This window comes from Periplaneta americana, chromosome 5 (assembly GCF_040183065.1).
Source record: "Periplaneta americana isolate PAMFEO1 chromosome 5, P.americana_PAMFEO1_priV1, whole genome shotgun sequence".
In the NCBI taxonomy this organism is placed as follows: domain Eukaryota; kingdom Metazoa; phylum Arthropoda; class Insecta; order Blattodea; family Blattidae; genus Periplaneta; species Periplaneta americana.
This window is the reverse complement of record NC_091121.1, coordinates 131,257,733-131,282,294: the sequence shown is the minus strand read 5'-3', so window position 1 is coordinate 131,282,294 and position 24,562 is coordinate 131,257,733. Positions and strand designations below refer to the sequence as shown.

Genomic DNA, 24,562 nt, shown 5'->3' with positions numbered 1-24,562 from the left:
ATCCATGTTGCAATACGTGAAATGAAAATATTTACTGCAGCACTAATGAGAAGCTGAATGATGATTAATACAAATTCCTTCGAGTCTGCATTTAATTCACAAGTGTATGGGATGAAAAGTGAGCTTTTAATAAAAGAAAAGACATAACTTACACTCACAAACATTGCTATTATTGTCAGCATTTGAAACTACAGGCAGTGTAAATGCCACTTGTGATTATAAAACAACGATATTATTAGCCTAATGAGCACAGATACAAGATTTCATGATGAACAGAGTAGGGGATGTTACAAATAGAATACTACGGTTTCGCTCGGAAAAGAAATGTTTTTCTACAGCTCTAATCATTCATGAAATATGAATTATGCTTACTGTAAATTTTGCGTACCCCCAAGAAGTTTTCACATACCCCCATAGATATGGAGTATCCATACTCCCTGTTACCAATGAACTAAATAGCTCCGAGCTTTAGAAAGGTTTAAGATCAGTAACCAGACTTCCAATCAATAAAAAGAAGTCTATTACCAGATCTTAAAACCTAGCACTTGCTATATGAAGCATACCTGTTGAGTAGCTATGTATTCCTCTCGAATTATCTTGAGTATCCGCCTCACCATGTTCCCTACTGATGCTTGCAGTGGAAGTGACTTTGTTAGCTTCTTCCCTTCTGTACGGACCAGATCCATTAGATTTCTACAACATGAAATAATATTAATTTAGCTATCAGGGAAATTTTATGTCAGCTACCAGGAAGGATGATGAGGACAGTGGCAGCAATTAAATTAGTTATGTGAAAATTCTGGTCTTTCCAGACTCGTACTTAATTCAGTAATTTAGCTCAATAAAAAATTATGTTTAACCATTACTGGTATCTAAATGGTCTTTCTTTCACTGTACTTAGCAACCTAAACAGCACCGAATTATTTTTTTTTAATCACTCTCTCTATAACAACAAATACATTAGCAACCAATAAAATCTATACATTCATTCATTTATAACTTCTTCACAAACAACACATTACAAAGAAAAGGCATACAATTAAAAATTGAATTTAGATATCAGATAAAACAACGTACAGCACACAAGAGTAAACACATTTTATGTGCTTGTGGAAATTATCACCCTCAGCTTCAACTCAGGTGCTAAACTTTCCACTTGTGCATAAAATCTAATTTTACTCTCTTATACCAGTACTATAAATTACTATTATTCAGCGTCATTAATGCTTTAACAGAGGTAATATTAGAAAATAAAACAAACTACTCGTCCTTCAGCTCCATATCCTCCCATGATTATGTTGTGAAATAATAAAACTAAGGAGACTTTAGAATACAGGCAAATAGCTAAGAAAAAACTTTGCAAGAAATCAAGGCCTATTACTGTACAGAAAAGTTTGTGAAGTAATCACTCCAGAAGAAATACTTACCTTTCATTCGCTGATTTTTTTCTCTCGTTTCTTTCTTTTTTTATGCAAGGGAAAGTACAATTTTTTTTGGTCCAGGGAAAATAATTATCTTTATTTGCTGATCAAATGCAACACTCATTTTAACTTGAAATTTTGGAACACCTACTAAGGTAGCCAGTTTTTGGTCAAGGGATAATTATTCGAAATATATTATATAGTTATCTTTACTGATCTTCACTTGTTTCTCCTCTCCTTTGGTTGGAGGCTTGACATGGCATAGTCACTAATACTCTAACAGTTTACTTATCTGTATTCTGAAGTTTCGTGAAAACTAGTTCTGTCTATGCAATAGAATAATTTTAAATTGAATTAGAAATATGTTAACATTATTAGGCTGATCTCATGGCTAGACACTAGAATACAGTAAGCAAAATTGTTCTGTTCCATGACGAAGTGGATCTGTAGAGGGGAAAAAGACATGGCACGTAATTTGATTGTTAATTTGTTTTAATAACATTACATTTCTTTCCTTGCCCCTTAATATAATTTAGCAAAAGCTAAAAAAATTAATAATAAAGTGGTCTTTCTTGCACTAAAAACGCATTGTTGGCCACAATTGACTGCAATAGCTTTCTTACGGAAATCTCTATTTCTATATCATTTCATCTAACAATGTATTGTATTGAAGTGCAAAAGAGTGAATGAGAGGATCAAGAGGAGCCATGGAGTCTTTTTATACAGTTGGCCATTTTCTCACAATGTTGCAGGAAGTTTTAATCTACACCTGTATTCCAGAATCTCAGGGTAAAAATCTGAATAATTTTATACTTAAAAAATCAGACACAATGCTGCTTTACAAAAAATGTTAACATTCTGTTTCAACTCATACTTCGTAATTTCATTCATAAAGACGTAACAAAAACTGCACAAAAACATTCTAGGCACAAGGGTTGCGGGTTCAAACCCGGCTGGACTGATGGATTTCTCAGGAGGCAAAAATTCGAAGTGCAAGTCCTCTGGGAGGGACTTTAAAGGGAAACACAATACAGGGTGGACAACTCGAATGTACCTAATTTCAATTGTATGTGACTGGTAAACGGTTGAACATAGATATCTATAGTAACGTTTATATGAAAGGAAAACTCAACAAGTTTCGATATGCACATCACCATATCTCTACGTGAGCTCCAGCTGTCACTGTGACGATATCGAGGCGATGAACGATTTCTTGCCAAGCACGTTGGAGCATGTCTTCTGGAATGCTCTCAATAGCCTCTATGATGCGCTCCCAAAGATCACGAAGGTCTCTGACTGGGGTGGCATACACTTTATCTTTGACATAGTCCCAGAGAAAGAAATCATATTGGCGAATTCTACTCATTTGGGTTTGTCATCCAGCTCCAGATGTTGCATTAACTGCACTTTGTATGCGTACAGTTTGAGACGTTTGTGGACAATTCATTGCAATGTTGATTTTGGTACTTGAAGTTCCCGCGAAGCTCTTCTTAATGACTTCTGCGGGCTTCACTCATAAACGGCATGAACATTTGCAACCATTTTGTTGGATGTTCTACGACCACCACCATGTTCCTTCAACACTGATCCTGTATCTAAAAATGTATCGTGCCACTTCTTAATACTTTTAGCAGTTGGAGCATCATGGTTAAAGACTCGCCGATACTCCCTTTGAACTCTAACGATTGATTTAAACTCCACATACCACAACACAGTTTGTGCTTTCATCTGTGGTGTCGCAATTCCCCAACCGTTCACCAGTCACATACAATTGAAATTAGGTACATTCGAGCGGTCCACCCTGTAGACCTACATATATCGAATGTTAGTTGAGTGTTGAATAATTGAGATTAGCTTATTTTAAACCGAATGGTGCAACGTTAATCTCACGACGACAATTAGAAGTCGAATTATTCCCAATTTAAGATTTCCCGTGTGACGTCAGTAAGCCAGGCAGGCGCTGACCTTGCAGTCTGCTTGAGTTATGTTATTTAACACGCCAGTTAAATGGCTTCACGTGTTTCCCTGTTTATAACCATTGTTAACAACTTACTATTCACAACAATGACAATAAATTAATTTCAGTAATAAAATCAGTGGTGTAAACTTTACTACAAATGTTATTTTGTTATAATACAGTAATGTGAAGTGTATTTTCGTAATGATGGTTAATTTTTCTCTAATCTAAACCAATACTAATAAAATTCTGTAACGAATTACTGGACTGCGTCTGACATTAAATTATTACAAAATATATAAACAAGCCTACCTCTTATTAGTGTTGAGTTGGAAATTGAGTGAACTTTCTGCAACTCATTTCCCTTGCAGGTGACTTCAGTACTGGAGCAATGTTTCGTGGAATAGAGAGGTCTACAGGCTCCAAAAAAAAGAGGAACCATGGATGGGAGCATTGTTATTACAGACCGATTGACTTGCTCTTGTAGATAATTTAAACATTACTTTGTCCATCACATTCAGCTTCCATGTTATGGTAGAGGCAATATAATTTTTTTCGCACCCAATACCCCGATGGTTTTGAAAACTGCCAAACCTCACCAGTTTTGTTTTTCCTAGTATTAGCATTATGGTCCATAACTGCTAATATTGAACATAGAACCATGGCTTTATATGGGAAATGGATTCTTTCAGGCGTATATTTCAAGTGCAGACTGTGATAAGACTCAAGTTTCCCAATATGTACATAATGTTCTGCATGCTCAAGATTTTTTTAAAATCTAGGATTATTTATTATTTTTGTCAGTGCTTTATAGGAATCAGAATGTGCTATTAACCATTTCTTTGTTCTTATTTCATCTTCAGAATGCTTTTCATGCACACAATTCATTGTATCGTCACCATAGCTCCATTTATGGACTTTTTTACATGGTACAAAACTGAAGTAAATTTCTGTATTAAAACATCAATGTTTTCATGACACGCCTCTGCTGACCACCATAAATGATTAATAATACTCTGTTTTCATTCAAATGTTGGTGGATAATAATTAAACTGGAATTCTTGAAGTTGTTTAGCAAGAATTTTGGACAAATACCAACATCGAAATCATGGTCTATATTTGGATACTCTTTTCTCATAAGACTTCAAATGCCCTCATGTCTATCAGTAAGAAGTAATTTTATGGGCAAATCTTCATTCTTTACTAAATTGTGTAGCAGCATTTGGCAAGCTTGTTTTTCCAGTTCTCCATTCACTATACCTTATTGAAGAACTTTAAAGTCTATAATAGTTGCTGTTCTCAAATCTATTATCATAAACGTAACATATGTAGTGCTGAAACCTGGTGACTCAAACTGTCCATCACCACAAACCCAAATATTCTCGCTAGAATGAAGAGAGTTTAGAAAAGTTTGTCGTTGTTGTAGCCACAGTTCATTAATAACTGAAGAGAATTCTTTAATATTCCCAACCAAAATTGTCCTAGAAAGTGTAGAAAGTTTCAGAAAGCTACAGCCTGGACGCAGTAAAATTATTTGTAAGAGTACAGCTGGTATTACATGCCTCAGAGCATTCATAAAGTATTATTGCATGGTCGTCAGATAAAATCTTCATTAGTCTCCATAGTTGAATTGTCAGAAGAGGCGCTTAATAAATCCAGCAAATTTTTCCATCTGTGGAATACTCGAAAATGTTCGAGGGAGACAATGGAGGATAAGCTGAATATGCTTTTGGTGTCCTCAGATGGTTTAATAAGCAAAGAAAACGCGAAAGGGAAGTGAACCTAGGCCTATACCCAATGAAGTTCTTTGCTTATCAAGAACCCGCATCCATGTCAGGAATTTAGGCCTAATCTGAAGCCAACAGCAGCAATGAGAACTAAAATTAATTGAAAATACTTTTAACACTGCATTACTAAAGAAAAAATAAGTAATGATAAATGTTCATCATTAGTGTAAGTAATGTCGTCATTACTTTACACTTGTAAAATTTTTCTCAAATTGTAAGTATAATAAAAAAAATGTCATAATAGAAAAACTGAAGTGTAAAATGCGTGGTACACTCCTTAAAATAAATGTCTGATTACAATACCTCCCTCCTTGGAAGGATCACATTTATCTCTCCAATGTTTATGCAAGCTGCAATAAGTAGCACATAGTTGCAGGAATGGCACACACCTCACTGCGACTGTGGAGCTAAAACCATTACTGTGAAGATATAAATAAGCTTATAGAGAATGTATGGGAATGCAAACACATGTGTCTAATATTAATATATCATGTATTTTATTATGATAAACTTAGTAAAATTTGAGGCACCCACTACTTTTTGTATGGAAAGAAAATGTACCTACTGATTGCAGTGAATTTATATTCTGATTAACATAAAGGAAACCATATACGGTAGTGTTTTCATTGAAATATTATTGTCATGTGTGAAGTTAAGAGTGCAATTAAAATACAAATTATAATATAACTGATTTCGTCCATATATTTTACTTATGTATTTCATACATGCAGTGATGAAGACCTTAAGTCCTATAATGTTGTAGCCTATGGAATACTTTGACCTGTGATTGAGTTAATAGGCTATTAAGCCTCAAATGAATTCGAATTATGTCGATATGGACAAGGAAAATGGTTAACATAAGTAAAAATTGTTATTTTAATGTTTCTACATCATTTTAATATAGGGTTGAATTTTGAGTGGCCAGATAGTGTAAAAGGACTATTGTGCGACTGGGCGAGGGATAGTAAGAGACAGCACACAGTCTCCATGTCAGGAGATGCGGCGCGAGTGTAGATACCTTCTCTACCACGGCTTCAGAACCAGCCGAAGAAATATTTACATATTTAAGGTAATTTTAATATAAAATATAGGCTAAACTAGCACCGAGGTAGTTCCCTTCGTACTCCGCTTATACAATTCAAATATACGAATCAGCAACAGGTTAGGTTTGGTTGGATTAGGCTTCTATTACGCCTTGCATATACGATCAACTGCACCTCCACCAAAAAAAAAAAAAATCCCTTATAAATTCAACGATTTGCACTTCCGAACTCACCGGAACTACCTCAGCGCTAGTTATATTATTATTGTCTTTACGTACTGTGCTGTTCGCCAGTCTCCTTCAGCAACCACCTCTTTCAGAATGTTGACAGTATTGAATGCAATGTCATATGAACCCCATGTTTTTCTGAAATAAAAATATTTTTATCTTGTGGAAGGTATTTTTGGCATTGTCCATCCAATAAATAAAACATAAAATAGTCGTAAATGTTAACAATCACACAAAATTTAGTGTCAGCAACACATAACCTATAGGCCCTATTAAAATTAAAAACATCTTACCCTTGCTTAACGTCATTAATGAACGTATGTATCTTTTCATCAGTCTTACGTATTAAGTTAGACATTCCTATTATTTTAAATGGTTTTTCGTTATGAAATAATGCACAAATATTGCATCAGTTTCCATAAACACGTCTTCACGTCAAAAACCATATAAATTAGAGATGGCCGATATTTCACAAACCGATATTTTGTCACAGGTATTTTTTTGTCACAGATAAACCTGTGACTGATGACGCGAAATATCTGTGACAAAATATCGCTATCGAAATCTGCTCCGTATTCAGTACTCTGTGACTGTTGCAACGTCTGCGACTGATATTTTCTCCTCTACGTCGTGGGTTTGCGCATGCGCATGATACAATAACAGCAATCGGGCGGTGGTATTTGATTATTTTTTCGTGATATTTTGTTCAATATTATTTTTTTCAAAGTGATGATGTGTTGCAAAGTTATTAGCGGCATTATAATAATATAATCATGAATCTGACATTTTGTTTTCATATTAAGTCTGAATATATGTTTTATAAATATTTTATATATTCCCCGAGATCTTCACATTTTCATATTACTGTGAATATATATTAATGTATAAGTATTTTCCACTCAATTTTTACGCAGTAACAATATATATATATTTTTTTTTTAGTTATGCTATTAATTACAAACAGAATAGTTACAGGAGCCTACATTATTTTAACAACTTTACATGTACTTCTCTCATTTATGTATGATCCAGTTTTAATGTATAGCTCTAACACGAACAGTGCAGGGTAGTATTAATTAAAATAATTAAACTTAAAATAAAATTATTTGTAATAAGTTCATTACCGGTATGTTGTTTATGGTTATTAACGCTTAGGAAATCGCACAGTGCTTTCTAACATTGGTACTCGTGTGGGGTGTTATTTCACCCAATTAATAGGCCTAATCAATGTTCTAAACTTGATATTTAGTGATATTTATCTAGATATTGTTAAAATCATCAACTTGCAAGTAATTTTCAACTTTTAAATATAATAATATGGGGTAGTTAGCAAAAATTGTCGATTTTATAAATTCCAAAAAGATCTGACATCTAGCAGAAATTGCTCCAACAAATCGTTCTCATTGCCCTTGCACACTTTTAAAATAGACCTACACTTACACATAAATGGGATAATTAATTACATTTGAAAATAAGGGGTATCAAACGTAAATCATGTTAGTTCACTCCGTGTCACTGAACGTTATGCTCTTCCGAACTTTCGAAGCATTTCTCACAAGCCGACAACAGCACCCATAGAATTAAAACCGAACGAGATAAAACTTATTTGGCTAAACTAACCTTGAGGTAGTTTCCTTCGTATTCCCCTTATACACCTTGCATATACGAATCTGTGACAGGTTAGGTTTGGTTAGTTTAGACTTTGTTATGCCTTGGATATACGATCAACTGCATCTCCACAAACAATCAAATTCAACGATTTTCACTTCCGAAATCACCGAAACTATCTCAGCGCTAGTTTAACCTGAGCAACTGTCTCTCCACAAAAAGAATTCCTTATAAATGCAATGATTTTCACATCCGAAATTGCGGAAACTACTTCAGCGCTAGTTTCACCATCTTATTATAAATGATATAGTGATTACACGATTTACATAATAATAATAATACCATTGGTTACCAATACTTTATCTTGTGTAAAATCCTGTCTGAAAAACTGTCTTGTTCTGTAATTATTTTCTATTGTTTTTCCGAATACTTATGTTCCGTTAATTTTTATTCTGACTAAATATTATAATGTTAATGCACGACTTAAAATAATTTATCGATTATATTATATACAATAAAAAGGATCAATTTTTAAAACGATTAGGATTATCACATAACCTCAATTTCTCCGTACCCAACTACTTTAAAAATTATCAACTGATTCCATATCTACAATCAACTACGATATAACCTCTTGGTATATGAGGTTAACTTTTTACATGTTACTGTTCAGTTAGATTAGTATTTATTTGTTAATGGTACATGTACATAATTTATTTGTTGGATTTTCCCATATAAACCACTGAAGTGTGACGTGTATAGAGAAATCGTATTCACATTGCACTGCTCTTCAATATTTCCTGTTAATTTTTATCGGTGTGACAAAATATCGGTACAATTCATGCATATTGTGCTTACTTAGCGATATAAAATATCGGTGTGACAAAATCACAGATAAAAGTCACAGATATTTAATTGTCACAGTCACAGTTGTCACAGATACTTGAAAATATCGTTTAAGCTCAACTCTAATATAAATAAATCACGCGATTACGTGAATGAAGCAGTATTGCCAACACATAAATCGTATTCCCGTCAATATAACACTTGGAAATTCGTAAAAAAAAAAATCACTCAATATGTCTATATAAAAATAAAAAGCAAATTTCAACACAACTTACATACCAATTTTGATTAAAATAATAATTCGTCAATCTTTGACTTGATTGCGAAGTAATAAGAAACAGGGGATTCTTCAACATGGTACGGCACAGGCAGGGCTGTTCAAAGAAGAAGTAAAATCCCCCAAAAATTAAACAATTAAAATGTCAGCAGCTAAAAAAATCAAAAGACTATGTAAATCGTAAATTCTTCCAGAAAATCCGTCACCCGTCAAAGCCATTCTTTTCCCGTGCGCTACGTTGAAATTCCGTCAGTTTTGACGGGGACTCTGGTATTGGAACAGAGGTATTTCTGCATCATAAGTTGGTGCAAAGCGTACATAATAAGCGGAAAGAATACAAATTTTGTGGCATAATTTTAATTGCTGTACAGGTAATATTTTCGCTAAGAAAATAGAAGCTTAATTCGGTAATCTCATACTTTACAGGCGCGGCTAAACTAGCGCTATGGGGCAGTTTCCTTCATATTTCGTTTATAGACCTTACATATGAATCTGTAACAGGTTAGATGTGGTTAGTTTAGGCTTTTGCTATGTCTTTCATATACGATCAATTGCATCTTAACAACATTCCTTATAAATTCAAAATGTTCACTTCCAAAATCACCGGAACTACCTCAGCATTAGATTCACCCATTTTCGTGAGCGATCAGTTACAGGTTAGGTTTGGTTTGTTCATGCTTTTGTACAGGCCTGTGTTGCAGCTAGGCAGGTATATTTGCCCTGGACCATAACGAAGAAAGAAATTCTTTCGTAAGGTATGATTATCAAATATCCACACACTACTGATGTTTCCAGTTTCCACATCCCTTACAAATTCAATCATGTTCACTTCCAAAATCACCGCAACTACCTCAGCCAGGGGTGGCGCCAGAGGGGTGGGAGGGGAGGTTTGCGCACTCCTTTTAAATCTATAATGTAATCTTACTCATGTATAGACTGAGGATTAAATAAATGCAATTTTAAGTTAACAAAGAGATTCTTTCCTTTCCAAAGTTTATTTGTTTTTATGCATCGCTAATGGAGTTATATATAAATTGAATTTGGTGTAGTTATACCATTGACATTTACACTCACCTCAAATTTTATTGTCGAACTTTCAAAATAAGTTACAACTATTGTAATTCTTTACTAACTTAAGTTATTTAAAATATTTCGTTAAAAATTTGATATGTTAAAACTCTCAAAGGCCACTCTAAAGGATAACGTTTAACTTCTAATTAAATAATAGATAGGCTACATAAATTGTGTATTATAAGGGACAATACGAGTAGGTATTGTAATTAAAAATTATTTATCATTTTGTAAACTGACATTTTATTAATTTTTGTTGAATCTTTCGGTAGGTATGCTAATCACAAGTTTTTACATTTCAACACGTTGTTGCGAAAATCGTACATATATTGACAAATATGTAACAAAACCCTAACAGATAGTAGAGATATAGCAAACGCATTTAATAAACACCACTCAAACTCTCACAGATTACATTCCAATATCAAAAAAACTGACAAATTATCAAAAGAGAATTACATAAAAATAATAAAAGCAATATTACTAGTAATATCACAAAACCTGAAATATTTCATCAAAATTTTACTTCCAAAGAATTAACTATAGCTGTACAAAATTTGAAAACCAAGCATTCTCCTGGCCCCAACAACATTCATTCCGAATTTTTTAAACATCTGGGGGAAAAAGCCAAGTCTGTACTTTTATCCATTTTCAATTTATCATGGAACACCTCAATTCCTGCAGCTTGGAAAAAAGCAATCATTGTACCAATTCACAAAAAAAGGGAAATCTGCTCATGATGTTAATAGTTATCGACCAATAGCACTATTAAGCATGATAGCAAAAACCATGGAGTCCATGATCTCCAACAGATTAACTTGGTATTTAGAATCCAAAATTCTTTTATCGCCAAGACAAGCCAGCTTTCGACAACTACACTCTACCAATGAACAAGTCATACGCCTCGGCCAAGAAATAAAAGACAGCTTTAACAAGAAAGAAGATACCTTGGCAATATTTATTGACTTTCAGTTAGCATATGACTCTGTCTGGAGAAATAAATTATTACTAAAACTCCAGAAATTAGGTATCTCCAGCAATATGTTCAGATGGATATCAGAATTCCTTAGTCAATGATTCATTGCCACTAAATTCAATAACTCACTTTCTAGTTACAGACAAACATATCGAGGTCTACCTCAGGGCGCTGTCCTCAGCACAACTTTATTCAATATTTATATAAATGACTTACCCTCCCTATTAGAGGAATCAAACATGAAAACAGCACTATTTGCAGATGATATAGTTTTGTGGACTTCCGGATCTTACAGACATAGAGACAAAATTCAAAATTCTGCTCTTAAAGCTCTAAATCAACTACATGAATGGAATACATCAAATTTGATGACACTCAATTTAAGCAAAAGAAACTACCAAATATTTTCACTTGGTAAAAAAGAAAGAATTCAATATCCAATGCAATGGCCAACAACTTCCTAGGACTTATGAATCCAAATATCTTGGAGTTATTTTCGATAGTAAGTTAACATGGAGCAACCATTTGAAATACATTTCTGAAATAGCTCGTAAAAGATTCTCCCTTCTAAAAAGACTAGCAGGAAAGAAATGGGGATGCTCTAGGAATACTTTGAACACTACGTACAAAATGTTTATACAGCCAGTGCTGACATACTGCAAAGAAATTTTAATTACTTCACCTTTCATAAACGGAATAGAATATGTTCAAAACCAAGCTCTCAGGCTCATTACTGGTGGAATCAAAACAACTCCAATAGATTCTGTGAGATTCCTCACTAATATTAACAGCATCAAAATGACAATAGAAGAAAAAGCACTGATTCAATATGAAAAACTTATCAGATTATCAGGAAACATTTGGCATTCATACAGTCCTCTCTGTAGACTGAAAACTCAAAAAAGTTTCATACCCATGGTTCAAGAATTAAAACAGAAAATCATTATCCCGAATTTAAAAGAAAACTTACAAATTAAACCAAACCCTTTAATGAAGGTAGTTGGTAACAGAGTGTAATATGAATTTCAGAAGGATGTTGAAGTATTTGAGCCATAACATAATTTTGTTGAATCCAAATTAAATGTTTGCGAAATTGTTTTCTTGAGGTTTGTACAATTGTGAGATAATGTAGTTACTCAATATGTTTTCATAGGCTTCGTGAATTTAAAGTTATCCTGCAAATTGTTTACCAGATAGCACTAAAGTAAATGAAGAAGTGTTTAGATTCATTATTGTAAAGTTACTGTTTTAATTATTACTGCTTTTGTTTCTTATAATAAGTTAACATAACCTATGAGTTCAATGTAAATAAATATGTTTTAGAAAGATGCTCCTAAGCCAGGGTTGCAGAACTGAGGAAGAGAGGGGTGGAAGCATGGGGAAAGAGTTTGTTCCCCCATTCACAAGGCCGGAGACTTCAATTATGTTTCCGTGACTTTTGGTAAACACTGTTCTCTCTTCTCTTCTTCCCCTACTGTACAATGACGTGAAGGTTGAAGGAAAGGGATGAGTTATGTGTTTCGGATTGTGATGTGTGCTTCAGTTGTAGCACAGTTTTGCATCCCTTTCCTATGCCTTGAGTTTGTATGCAGTCATACCCATAACATATTCTGTCACATCCTTAATGACACACAACAATTTATTGTGAAAGAAAGCAACATTTTCATGAAAATATATACCCAGCAAAGAGATAAGCATTCCTTCCATTCACCATCCACCATCTTATTTTGCAGAATTTCTTTAAAACTTTGCTGAGATTTCATCATAAACACCTAATTGTGTATTGGTATCTACAAAATTTGTCACACCCGTAACATATTTTCAAAGTTCTGTAAAATATAGTATATTTATATTTTTTGTCAGAATAAAAGTATAACAAGCTACCGGTAGTCCATGGTCAGTAGTGTTTATACATATGTACTTGAATAAAAATTGTTATATTTTAGCATGTATAAACATTGTTATTGCATTGAAAACATTGTTCAAATGTCACACCCGCATGCATGAAATGGCCCCTTTGTGAAGTTTAACCAACACACTTTCTGCCATCTATATGGGTTTCAATCGTCATCTTTCTTCCTAATGTTCAAGTTGTCGTCCTCAAACTGTTTCCTTTTTTAATGTCTTCAGTAAGTCATGCACAATGTATGATGATTTATCTCTTTTACTCCTGGAACTTCTGGCAATAAAATTCTAGTCTTCAGGCCACAAAGCTTCTCTACTCTCTTAAATTCTCTACGTATCACATATCATTTCACCATGGCTAATCACTAAAAACTTCAAATCTTTGGTTTCTAAATTAGGAAAGTGCAAAACTGCTGTCAGAAATGTAGCTACAATGTATCTGTTCAAGTTTTGTCCTCCACCTGTTATAGTAGAATATAATGTGCTGCACAATAGGCAGAAGGAATGTCAGAGATACTTTTTAAAAATCAGTTTGTTTTATGATGCTGTATCAACTGCAATGTTTATTTAGAAATTGATCAGTTGATACTCTCCTGGTAGAATTCTACAAATTCGTGAGGTATGTAAGATACAAAAATCTTGCTGACTTCATGGGTATGCTTTCCATGGCATAACCAATAAGAGCTGGGAATACAGATTTCATATTTCCACCGCATGAAAATCTGAAGTATGTTTCACTATGTCACTAATAAATTCACTAGCTATTATACAATCAGGTAACTGTGTGTTGTAATTCAAGTGCTTCAACATAAAGGCGAAGGTATTCTCTGTACATAGATGCTGTTTAGGTGTATGGGAGGCATGAAGGTAGAGTACCATATTTTTATGACCTTGGGACTAGAATCAGGTGGTGTGAGCTCTGATTGCCTTCTTCCCAGGAAAGACAAGGTATTCAAGGCTGATTAGATTCTGGGGCTGTTCTGGGGATTTTGACAGCGAGATGAGTTCCACTACCACCTGAGATTGAACACATACGCTTCCTGTTGTACCAACTGAGGTACCTGGCCCCAGTGTTTCAACATATTTATACCAAAATTAATTTTGTTTTCTCGTTTTATTTACATGTTTTTGGACAGTTTCTTCAGAAATTCGATATTTTAATAAAATTTAGTGCACCATACATTTAGTCTTCTTGTTTTACCTATTTTTTAAATAAAAATATTCCACCAAGACTTGAAGTTTAAAATATCTACAGATTTTAACTTTTTTTACCACAAATTTTCATCATTGTTGTCTTTATGATCAGTACTATAATACAGTCTGATATTTAAGTCGCTCCACAGTAGTGGAATAAGCGAGAATCTGCTAGATATGAGGAGTGTAGTGGTAACTCTGACTCTGTGTTAGCATTAGCGTGAACAATCATTCACGAATGATTATGAATCTCTTTTGGTGTTGGGACAGTGGCACACAGGTTGAAGTGAGAGAGAATAACAAATAATAATAATAATAATGATAGTGATTCGGTCATCAGATGGGAAAGTTAAGCCTGGCGGCCGCCTTGGTGCTATTTGACAGGAGTAGGCTATGTTCCGGCACCAGGTTTCCCCTTCTCCCTTCCTCATCTTAATCATCATCATCATCATCATTCTTACCTATTCCCTACACTACACTTACACATACACTCACTCTAGTACACGACATAACTCTTCACAGATACATATCATGCATAACGTGGCCCACTGAAGTGGTGTGCAACTTGAAAATGGGTCACAGTCCTGCCATCTATTCGCAGTTTATTTTGTCCATGAATTTGTATAATTTCTTATTGCGAATTTTAGGTCATCAATTCTTTAAGGTTGACTTGACATAGGCCTTCTGCCGACATAGCAGAATTCCAAAAGAAATACAGTAAAACCCCGATTAATTATCCGTCACAGTATTAACCGATTGGTGGATTATACAACTGTCTTTCTCTCTCGCCCTTTTCGTTTTGCAGAAAAAATATGAGTACTGTACTTTATATTAGTACTTACTTACTTACTGGCTTTTAAGGAACCCATAGGTTCATTGCCGCCCTCACATAAGCCCGCCATTGGTCCCTATCGTGAGCAAGATTAATCCAGTCTCTACCATCATATCCTACCTCCCTCAAATCCATTTTAATATTATCTTCCCATCTACGTTTCGGCCTCCCCAAAGGTCTTTTTCCCTCCGGCCTCCCAACTAACACTCTATATGCATTTCTGGATTCGCCCATACGTGCTACATGTCCTGCCCATCTCAAACGTCTGGATTTTATGTTCCTAATTATGTCAGGTGAAGTATACAATGCTTGCAGCTCTGCGTTGTGTAACTTTCTCCATTCTCCTGTAACTTCATCCCTCTTAGCCCCAAATATTTTCCTAAGAACCTTATTCTCAAACACCCTTAATCTCTGTTCCTCTCTCAAAGTGAGAGTCCAAGTTTCACAACCGTACAGAACAACCAGTAATATAACTGTTTTATAAATTCTAACTTTCAGATTTTTTGACAGAAGACTAGATGACAAAAGCTTCTCAACCAAATAATAACAGGCATTTCCCATATTTATTCTGCGTTTAATTTCCTCCCGAGTGTCATTTATATTTGATTCTGTTGCTCCAAGATATTTGAATTTTTCCACCTCTTCGAAGGACAAATCTCCAATTTTTATAGTTCCATTTCGTACAATATTCTGGTCATGAGGCATAATCATATACTTAGTCATTTCGGGATTTACTTCCAACCCATTCGATTTACTTGTTTCAACTAGAATTTCCGCGTTTTCCCTAATCGTTTGTGGATTTTCTCCTAACATATTCACGTCATCCGCATAGACAAGAAGCTGATGTAACCCGTTCAATTCCAAACCCTCTGTGTTATCCTGGACTTTCCTAATGGCATATTCTAGAGCGAAATTAAAAAGTAAAGGTGATAGTGCATGTCCCTGCTTTAGCCCGCAGTGAATTGGAAAAGCATCAGATAGAAAATGGCCTACATGGACTCTGCTGTAAGTTTCACTGAGACACATTTTAATTAATCGAACTAGTTTCTTGGGAATACCAAATTCAATAAGAATATTATATAAAACTTCTCTCTTAACCGAGTCATATGCCTTTTTGAAATCTATGAATAACTGATGTACTGTACCCTTATACTCCCATTTTTTCTCCAATATCTGTTGAATGCAAAAAATTTGATCAATAGTCGATCTATTACGCCTAAAACCACACTGATGATCCCCAATAATTTCATCTACATATGGAGTTAATCTTCTCAAAATATCCTTTCGACAAAATTTTGTACGACGTCAACAAAAGTGATATTCTTCGAAAGTTACTACAGTTAGTCTTGTCCCCCTTCTTAAAAATAGGTATGATTATGGACTCCTTCCATTGGCCTGGTATAATTTCCTTTTCCCAAATTGCAAGTACAAGTTTATAAATTTCGCTAGATACTGCCATTCCACCCTCTTGTATTAATTCTGCTGGAATTTGATCAATACCTGGAGACTTGTACTTTTTCAGATTTTCTATCGCAATTTCGACTTCAGAAAGTGTGGGTTCCGGTATAAATGGCTCAGCAGTTTGTATTTGAATTTCGTCCCGATCATTTCTATTTGGCCTATGTATATTTAGTAGTTGCCCAAAATAGTTTTTCCATCTGTTCAGGATTGAATGAGAGTCTGCAAGCAAGTCACCATTCTCATCCTTTAGCACGTTTACCCTTGCCTGATATCCGTTTTTAAATTCCTTTATACCCTTATACAAATCTCGAATGTTATTAATTGTCAAGAGTACGAAATTTATATATATATACTTTGTATTAGTACGAAATGTATTGCTACAGAGTGTTTTTTACAAACCTTTAGGCCTACCCTTACGCAGTATGATCTACTCTTCGAGTGGTCGTACATCTAACTTCTATGCAAAATATCTTCCACAGGTGTCAAAAGAAAACGTGTTTGCTACGAAAAAAAGAAAAACAAACACAAAAACAAGTAATTCAGTGATTTGGGAAATGAGAAACTGTCTCATCATAATACGAGGTAGGAATTACAGCTGTGCGCGATTTAATGAAAAACAAAATATAAAGTGCATCAAATTTGTAAATCTACAATATGAGACCTCTACTATTCCTGTCTTTGCACAGACAGCTGCCATAAGGAATTTCCTTGGCCATTAAAAACCCGTTGTTGAAAGCTAAACTTAAATTAGTTAACTTATGATCCACTACCTAGCGTGTTAAAAGAAAAGCCCACAGGGGGAAAATGACGAAACTGTATTGTACACTTTGTTTATGAACACCTTTTATAGTACATATTATCCGATTTTTTTCGATTAACCGTTCACTCCACCCCCTTCATTATCGCGGATAATAGAGGTTCTACTATAATCAGATATAAGATTAGGAGATCTCAGAGATCATAGTCCTTGCAAAATTATTCTTTCTCCGAAAATGTTTCCTAACAAATTCATTGACACTTGGTCTGTATGAGCCGTAGCATTATCCTGTTAAATATAACCATTTAGCAGCTATTCTTCAGTAAATTTAATTGTCCAATAAATGGAAACAGAATATCGGAACTGCTGTATCTAGATTCAGAGCAAAAAGACTTCGGTCCAGAATTTAAGTCCTTTCTGTATGGAACAATAAATTATATTTCCTCTCTTTCAGTGCTTTCCAAGCACATAATTGAAGTCCTTTCTATTCAGATTGTTAGAACTATCAGTTGAGAACCATGCCCATCACTAATTTATTTTGATAAATTATGGACTGAAACCCTTTCTAAATGGAATGATTAATTTTATGTAGTTGTTTCATATTTCTAAATTCTGCTACTGTTCTGGACTGTAGCTTGGAATACTGTCTTGGTAGCTCAGTTGGTAGAGCACTGGCTTAACAATGACTGCAGATCCGGGTCAAATCTCTGTGGTGACAGATTCATATTTGGGGTGTTGTGAACAGAACTAAAGTTCCTGAGGGTTTTTCTCGGGATTATCCTGTTTCTCTCCATCATTCCACTGTTATCCTCCATTTATTTACTCATTATTATTATTATTATTATTATTATTATTATTATTATTATTATTATTATTATTATTATTATTATTATTATAGCATTAATCCAAAATGATGCTGTGTGATGTAGTATTGTGACTGATGGACAGATGGCATCAGTCTGAGATAGGTAGTAAACTTTCAGTGGTGTGAAAGGGCACTCTAGTGAGACTCATTTGGATCCTAAAGCCTACATGGCTGAATCGACAGATGGCGCCATATACTGTAGCTGAGTCACAATATCTACAGAGAAAGCTGCCATTTAGATTTAAACAACATTTATAATTAAAAAGGATATCTGAAGTAAAATTAGCTCAGTTGAGGCTGTAGTGCTAGTCTTCAGGCCCCTGCCCTTTATATAAAGGGAAAAAAATGATTTGGAATGCGGCAATATTGTGAGTTTGAAATTAAACTGAGCCTATTCATCACTACCATGACTGGTAGCACTACCTCCACTCTGTTGTTCACATCAGAGGGAAATAAATGAAATACTATTAATATACACTGAGGTGCAAAAAAAAAAAACTGCTCACTTGAAAATATTGTAAAAAAGTAACTTTTCGATACCATATATCGTTACGTTTCCATTGTTTTATCGCTTCTCTTATGTTTTTCTGTGAGGAACATTGTTGACGAATATTTATTTTGTAAATTCGACATTGAATTCATTTGCCAGAATAATGCTGAGACCAGAAGATGTTGCAACAGCTATTGCACTAATTGACGATGGTCACAGTTTGCGATATGCTGCTGCTGCCGCTGCCACCATAGGTGCGCCATACTCCAAAGGTTAGGGATGATGTAAAAAGGTTCAGAGAAACACGAAGTTACTCTAGGAAGCCTGGATCTGGCTGAAAACACAAAACTACTGCCTGTGACAATCGATTTATAGTGCTGCAGATTTTGAGAAATCATCATACAACGGTGGTGCAAGTCCGAAATCAGGTCCAGAACACAATGGGGTCAACGTAAGTGTGTGGACTGTTTGCAGACATCTTCAGGAAGTAACTCTAAGTCATGTCGACCTTCAGCATTGACCCCAGATCATCAAGTAGCTCGGCTTCAATTTGCCTGAGAACATGCAGAATGAAAAATGGTGGAATGAGGGAGAGTACTGTTCTCTGACAAGTTCAGATTCTTCCTGAGATCACCAGACAGCAGGGAAAGAGTGTAGAGGTGAGTTGGAGAGCGTTATGTAGCATGCGCTTTCTCCAATAGAACAACATTCAATAGAGGCTCTATAATGGTATGGGCCGGTATCTCCATGGAAGGTCGAACAGAGTTGGCTTTTGTGAAGAATGGAAACCTAAATGCTGATTGCTATATTGAAGAGATCCTTTCCGAGCATGTTGTGCTTTACGCACCTTTCATTGGAGATGAATTTCAACTGATGCACAACAGTGTTCGTCTGCACACTGCGCAAGGGTAACTGTTTACCTCGAGGAAGTGAGAATTGCCAAATTAAAGTGGCCAGTGCAGAGCCCTGATTTAAACCCCATCGAATACACATGGGATAAGTTGGGTCAACATATCTGAAGTTGAGTGCCAGCTCCAGAGACCTTACACGATCTTCAAGCAGCACTTCTAGAGGAATGGAATAATTTTGGACAAGAAGATTTCGTCAGCATAATAAGAATTGTGCCCAAAAGAATGGAGGCTTTGATTAGAGCTAGAGGAGGTCAAACCAGAGATTGAAGGTTCGTTTTTTGTGAGAAGAAGAGGAGAAAATGAGGATAAACAAACTTACAAATGAATCTTAATTCTGGAAACTGTGCTTACAACTTTTAAAACTCATACATTTTCTCTATATCACTGTACTTTTTTCTTTGTTATGTGCCGAAATATTCTTAAAGTTGTTCTTCTTAAACTACGACAATGCTCTTATTATTGTAATACTGTAATTTAGCTTGAAATGTTATTTTCATTCATATTTTGAAGTGAACTTTTTTTTTTTTTTTTTTTTTTGCACTTCAGTGTTTTTGTTTCAGACACACACATGAATATTACAAATTAATCTGTTGAATCATAGCTGTTATGTTGGCAAAACATAAGAAGTGCAGTATTTTACTTATGAAGCAGATTTATAATAGAACGTGTCGAAATGTGAACTATGTGTCCAGAATGTTCCAGCCACGTAATGTAGTTCCTAAAAACAGTAAAGTGAAGAATGAAGATTCTTTGTCAAAGAGTCAGAGGGTGAGTAAAATTCATATGCTTATTTAATTCTGCTTTTACTTAGTATAATAAAACTAAACATGGTGCTATCAAAAATCCATGTTTACAACACTGTGCTCAAAGCGAAGAAGGTCTTGTGTCAAGAAAATGTGGCTTGCTTGAACCTGAATCTTACAAACTCACAATTTGTGCTCTAAAATTTTGTCCAGTAATCTCATGCAATAATTTTTAGCATTAAAAAATATCCTTGTAGATAAAATACAAAGTATGACACAGAGAACCTTGAAAAGTTGATAGTTGTGTTTTGCAGCCAGAAAAATTAAAACAAAGAAATAAAGTTTACATATTGAATCCTAATGTCAAATAAAAAAAAACATGGCATATCATTCACATTTTGTTTTGAAAAGATATGAGGGTGATCCCAGAAGTAATGCACACAGTGCATGCACTCCCTTATCCACGGATATGAATAACTGTTATTTATTGAGTTAATAGAGTTATTGCGAATGATTCTGTGCAAGTTCAATTAAATTGCTTAAAAACTTTTTTGTGTATAAGCGATTGAAATGGACGACAAAAATCAGTCAGGTCACGTCACAGTCTGAGATCAAATATCATTAATTGAAATAGAAATTTTACGTTGACATATGCCATCGCAAATTTATGAATTGCTTCGAGAGAAGTGTGTGGTGAGAAGGCCATAGTACCATTTTCTGATGACCTTGACATGTCTGTGAAGGCCATATTGCTACAGAAGAAAAACCAACACATTGGAAGATTGAAATTATCACTGAACTTCACTACGGAGGTAATTGTTGCCAATGTTTTGGAAGAAGACAGACGGATAACATGTGCAGACATAGCACATACCAAACTGCGCCCAAAAATTGGCCAGAACTGGCTACAGGTATTGGAGTCTGGTGTGCTGCTTCCCTACGATACTGCAAGACCGCAAATCACTGATCAATGAATGCCGTATGACTGATAACAAATGGAAAACACTCCCTCAGCCAGCCTACAGTCTGGTCATGAATCCATCTGACTATGATGTTTTCCCGAAAATGAAAAATCCACTTCGGGATGAACTTTTTGCAATGTTAAATGACCTGAATACAGCTGTGAAAAGCATCCGAGACCTCAGCTTCAAAGGAGAATTAAGCGGCATCCAAAAGCTACCACAATGTTGGGAAGCAGTCCTAACACTACAAGGGGACCTTGATGTAAGTGGATAGAAAAAATAAAATATCTGCCTGTATGCACTTACATGTAACTTACAATTAAAACCATTAACGGTATCAAAAGAAGATACAGACAATACTTTGTTAACTACAGCCAGGACTTATATGCACAATGTCTAAAATATGCATAATAAAACAAAAATATATGCAAAAACATGCAAAATAAGTTTATGCATTACTTCTGGGATCACCCTCATACTCGTAGTAAACCCTACAACAATTGGATTTTGTATGTTTTTTTGCATATTTTTTGTTTTATTATGCATATTTTAGACATTGTTTGTGCATATAAGTCCTGGTTCTAGTTAACAAAGTATTGTCTGTATCTTCTTTTGATATCGTTAATGGTATTAATTGTAAGTTATGTATAGGGTTACCAGATACTCATTACTGAAAAACAGGACAAATTCCGGACACAAAATCATTTGTAGATGTCTTATTCTTCAGGACTTTTCAGATTCAAAAGTCGAATTTAATTCATTATTGCTTGTTAAGTTGCATCGGCATATATTAAATAATTATCTGTACAATAAAATGAAATAATTAAAATACAATTAAAGCAAAAAAAAATACAATCACAGTACAGTGCATTTTAATTCCAGCACTATATACAGAAACATAGGCCTACATGAGAAATACCGACCTATTTTTTTAACCAAATTTTACATGTAGCCATAATTACAAAAACTACTTCACTCACCATATATTTGCTGACAGATCACTGAAACAATGGCTTCACTCCATTCGGAAGAATAATTTTGTATGTTTACAGTTTTACTGATGCTGATTTTCAAGTGAAAAAATATTAAATTGGCTGAACCTCGTGTTACTGATGGTACTGCATATCATGCCACTGTTTATGCACGTCGATCAACCAATTTTTATGGACAAAGCGTGATCTGTCATGGTTTATTCATGACTTGTATTCGAAAGAGAATACTGACCATTGACGCACATACTTGCAGTACTATTGTAACGAAAGTTTATTGACCAGTGATGCTAATACTTGGAACATTATTCTACTGTTGCAATGAGTTCAGACTCTGAATAAAATGTATGGACGAAAAACTATAGTTTTATTCGCAGTTCAGAATTATGTTTTGAAATGTAATTATAAAAAATGAGATGATTGGAACTTTTTCATAAAAATACGGACATTTAACAAATCTTCAAAAATAAATACGGATGGCAGGACAAACTTTCAAATATGGACATGTCCTGCTAAATACGGACATTTGGTAACCCTAGTTATGTACATGTCAGTGCATTCAAGGTGGGCGAGAAGTCCCTTCACATGTTATTAGCATAGTACAGTTAGGCATGTAGATGAACATTGTTAAAATACAAAAAACATGTGTATATTTAATTTTATTAATAACATTGTGCAAAAGTTCATTAATCAACAATGTCTGTGTGCTTCCCTCCATGTTCAATGCAAAAGTGATGCATCACTACATTCTTGTGTACATCCATTGCAGCATAACAAGGATGGTCGTTTGGAATGCTAAGAGAACTCTGTCTTTCAGTTGATCATTGTTCACATATCATTGTTTATGAACCTCTTATTATGCCCCAAATTGCATTGTCCGGTGTTGTGAGGTCCGGGCTTCATGGATGCTATGTCTTTTTTGTGTTCTGACGTTCTTGAACCCACCAAACGCTCCTCAACACTGAAAACATTCATATCCGCCATAGTTTAACTCTCTTGACTAAATGGAGTGGATCATGTTTTTCCTTCCCCCACTACCGAAGTGTCCACACCTGTGGAGTAACGGTCAGCGCGTGTGGCCGTAAAACCAGGTGGCCCAGGTTCGAATCCCGGTCAGGGCAAGTTACCTGGTTGAGGTTTTTTCTGGGGTTTTCCCTCAACCCAATATGGGCAAATGCTGGGTAACTTTCGGTGCTGGATCCCGGATTCATTTCACCAGCATTATCACCTTCATTTCATTTAGACGCTAAATAACCTAGATGTTGATACAGTGTCGTAAAATAACCCAATAAAAAAAAACTACCGAAGTGAAGTGACATGCGCAGGTCTCAGCGTATGCCGGGAAATGCGTGTCTCAATAATGTGTAACACAACAATAATAACAATAATATTAATAATAAATAAAAAGTGAATCTGCTCAACAATAGTAACATTAATTGACAATATTAGGCCTAATATTAATAATAAAGATTTAATTTACTCAGCAATTTACAATAGTAATAACATGTAAAGGAACTTCTTTCCCAGCCTATAGTTTACAAGATTCATTGTAACAGTCCATGTGACTTATATATCCACAGTTAGAATGCGAAGATTTATTAATCAGGGCCAGAAATCCCTCCTAATGAACACCACATCCACTTTCATATATTCAATGGCATTCTTAGCTTTTAGTGCCTGTAAATCCAATGTCTAGTCATTAGCTACAACAGGGGGATTCTTGGAAAAGATGTACATTTTGTGAATGGGTTGTAAATGACGTGCAGCTGGAGATATAGACCTACATCTTATTATCTTCTCTAATGAGGCTTGATTCCGTCTCTGTAGTTACGAAAATTCACGAAATTGCTACTACTGGTTCACTGAAAAACAAAACATTATTCAAGGTTTCCCCTGTATCAGAGAGTATTGATGTATGGTGTGCTATGAGTGAAGAAAAGATCGTTAGACTTTAAAAAAAGGAAACAGTGCTGATAAATATGTGAATCTATTTTACACCACCTTTTCAATAGTTAATCAAGATGGAATAAAATTACGCATTCTTTCAGCAAGATGCTACCACTGCTCATACAGCAAACATTTCCCTACAAGAAGTTAATCAAGTGTTACAGCTCAAAGTAATTATTAGTGTTAATCTGTAACTCCTTCAATCTCCCAACTTGACTCTCCATGATTTGTATCTGTGAAAAATTAAGTATATTGGAAAAATGCACGCACCTTAGAAGATCTAAGCATAATAA

The 24,562-nt window shown here is 34.9% G+C and overlaps 2 protein-coding genes across 10 annotated transcripts in view; one reads left to right on the top strand and one right to left on the bottom strand.

Moving 5' to 3' along the window:
- eIF2Bbeta (eukaryotic translation initiation factor 2B subunit beta) overlaps positions 1-9,275 on the bottom strand; it is a 60,468-nt gene extending 51,193 nt beyond the window's left edge. The window contains exons 1-3 of one of the 3 annotated variants that reach the window (XM_069826640.1): positions 9,169-9,275; positions 6,487-6,573; positions 564-693 (exon numbers count right to left, since the gene is read on the bottom strand). In XM_069826640.1, coding sequence (XP_069682741.1) covers positions 564-686 — 123 coding nt within the window. In that variant the 5' untranslated portion in view covers positions 687-693; positions 6,487-6,573; positions 9,169-9,275. Of the gene's footprint in view, positions 1-563; positions 694-6,486; positions 6,574-6,728; positions 7,261-9,168 lie in introns of those variants that run through there. The other 2 variants (XM_069826639.1, XM_069826638.1) reach the window with 2 other exon arrangements.
- The window catches only part of ProRS-m (prolyl-tRNA synthetase 2-like protein, mitochondrial), a 70,752-nt gene continuing 55,418 nt past the window's right edge, over positions 9,229-24,562 (top strand). Inside the window, exons 1-3 of one of the 7 annotated variants that reach the window (XM_069826632.1) lie at positions 9,229-9,246; positions 12,537-12,654; positions 20,189-20,396. In XM_069826632.1, coding sequence (XP_069682733.1) covers positions 20,235-20,396 — 162 coding nt within the window. In that variant the 5' untranslated portion in view covers positions 9,229-9,246; positions 12,537-12,654; positions 20,189-20,234. Of the gene's footprint in view, positions 9,247-9,406; positions 9,538-9,607; positions 9,922-12,536; positions 12,655-19,091; positions 19,377-20,174; positions 20,397-24,562 lie in introns of those variants that run through there. The other 6 variants (XM_069826631.1, XM_069826633.1, XM_069826634.1 and 3 more) reach the window with 6 other exon arrangements.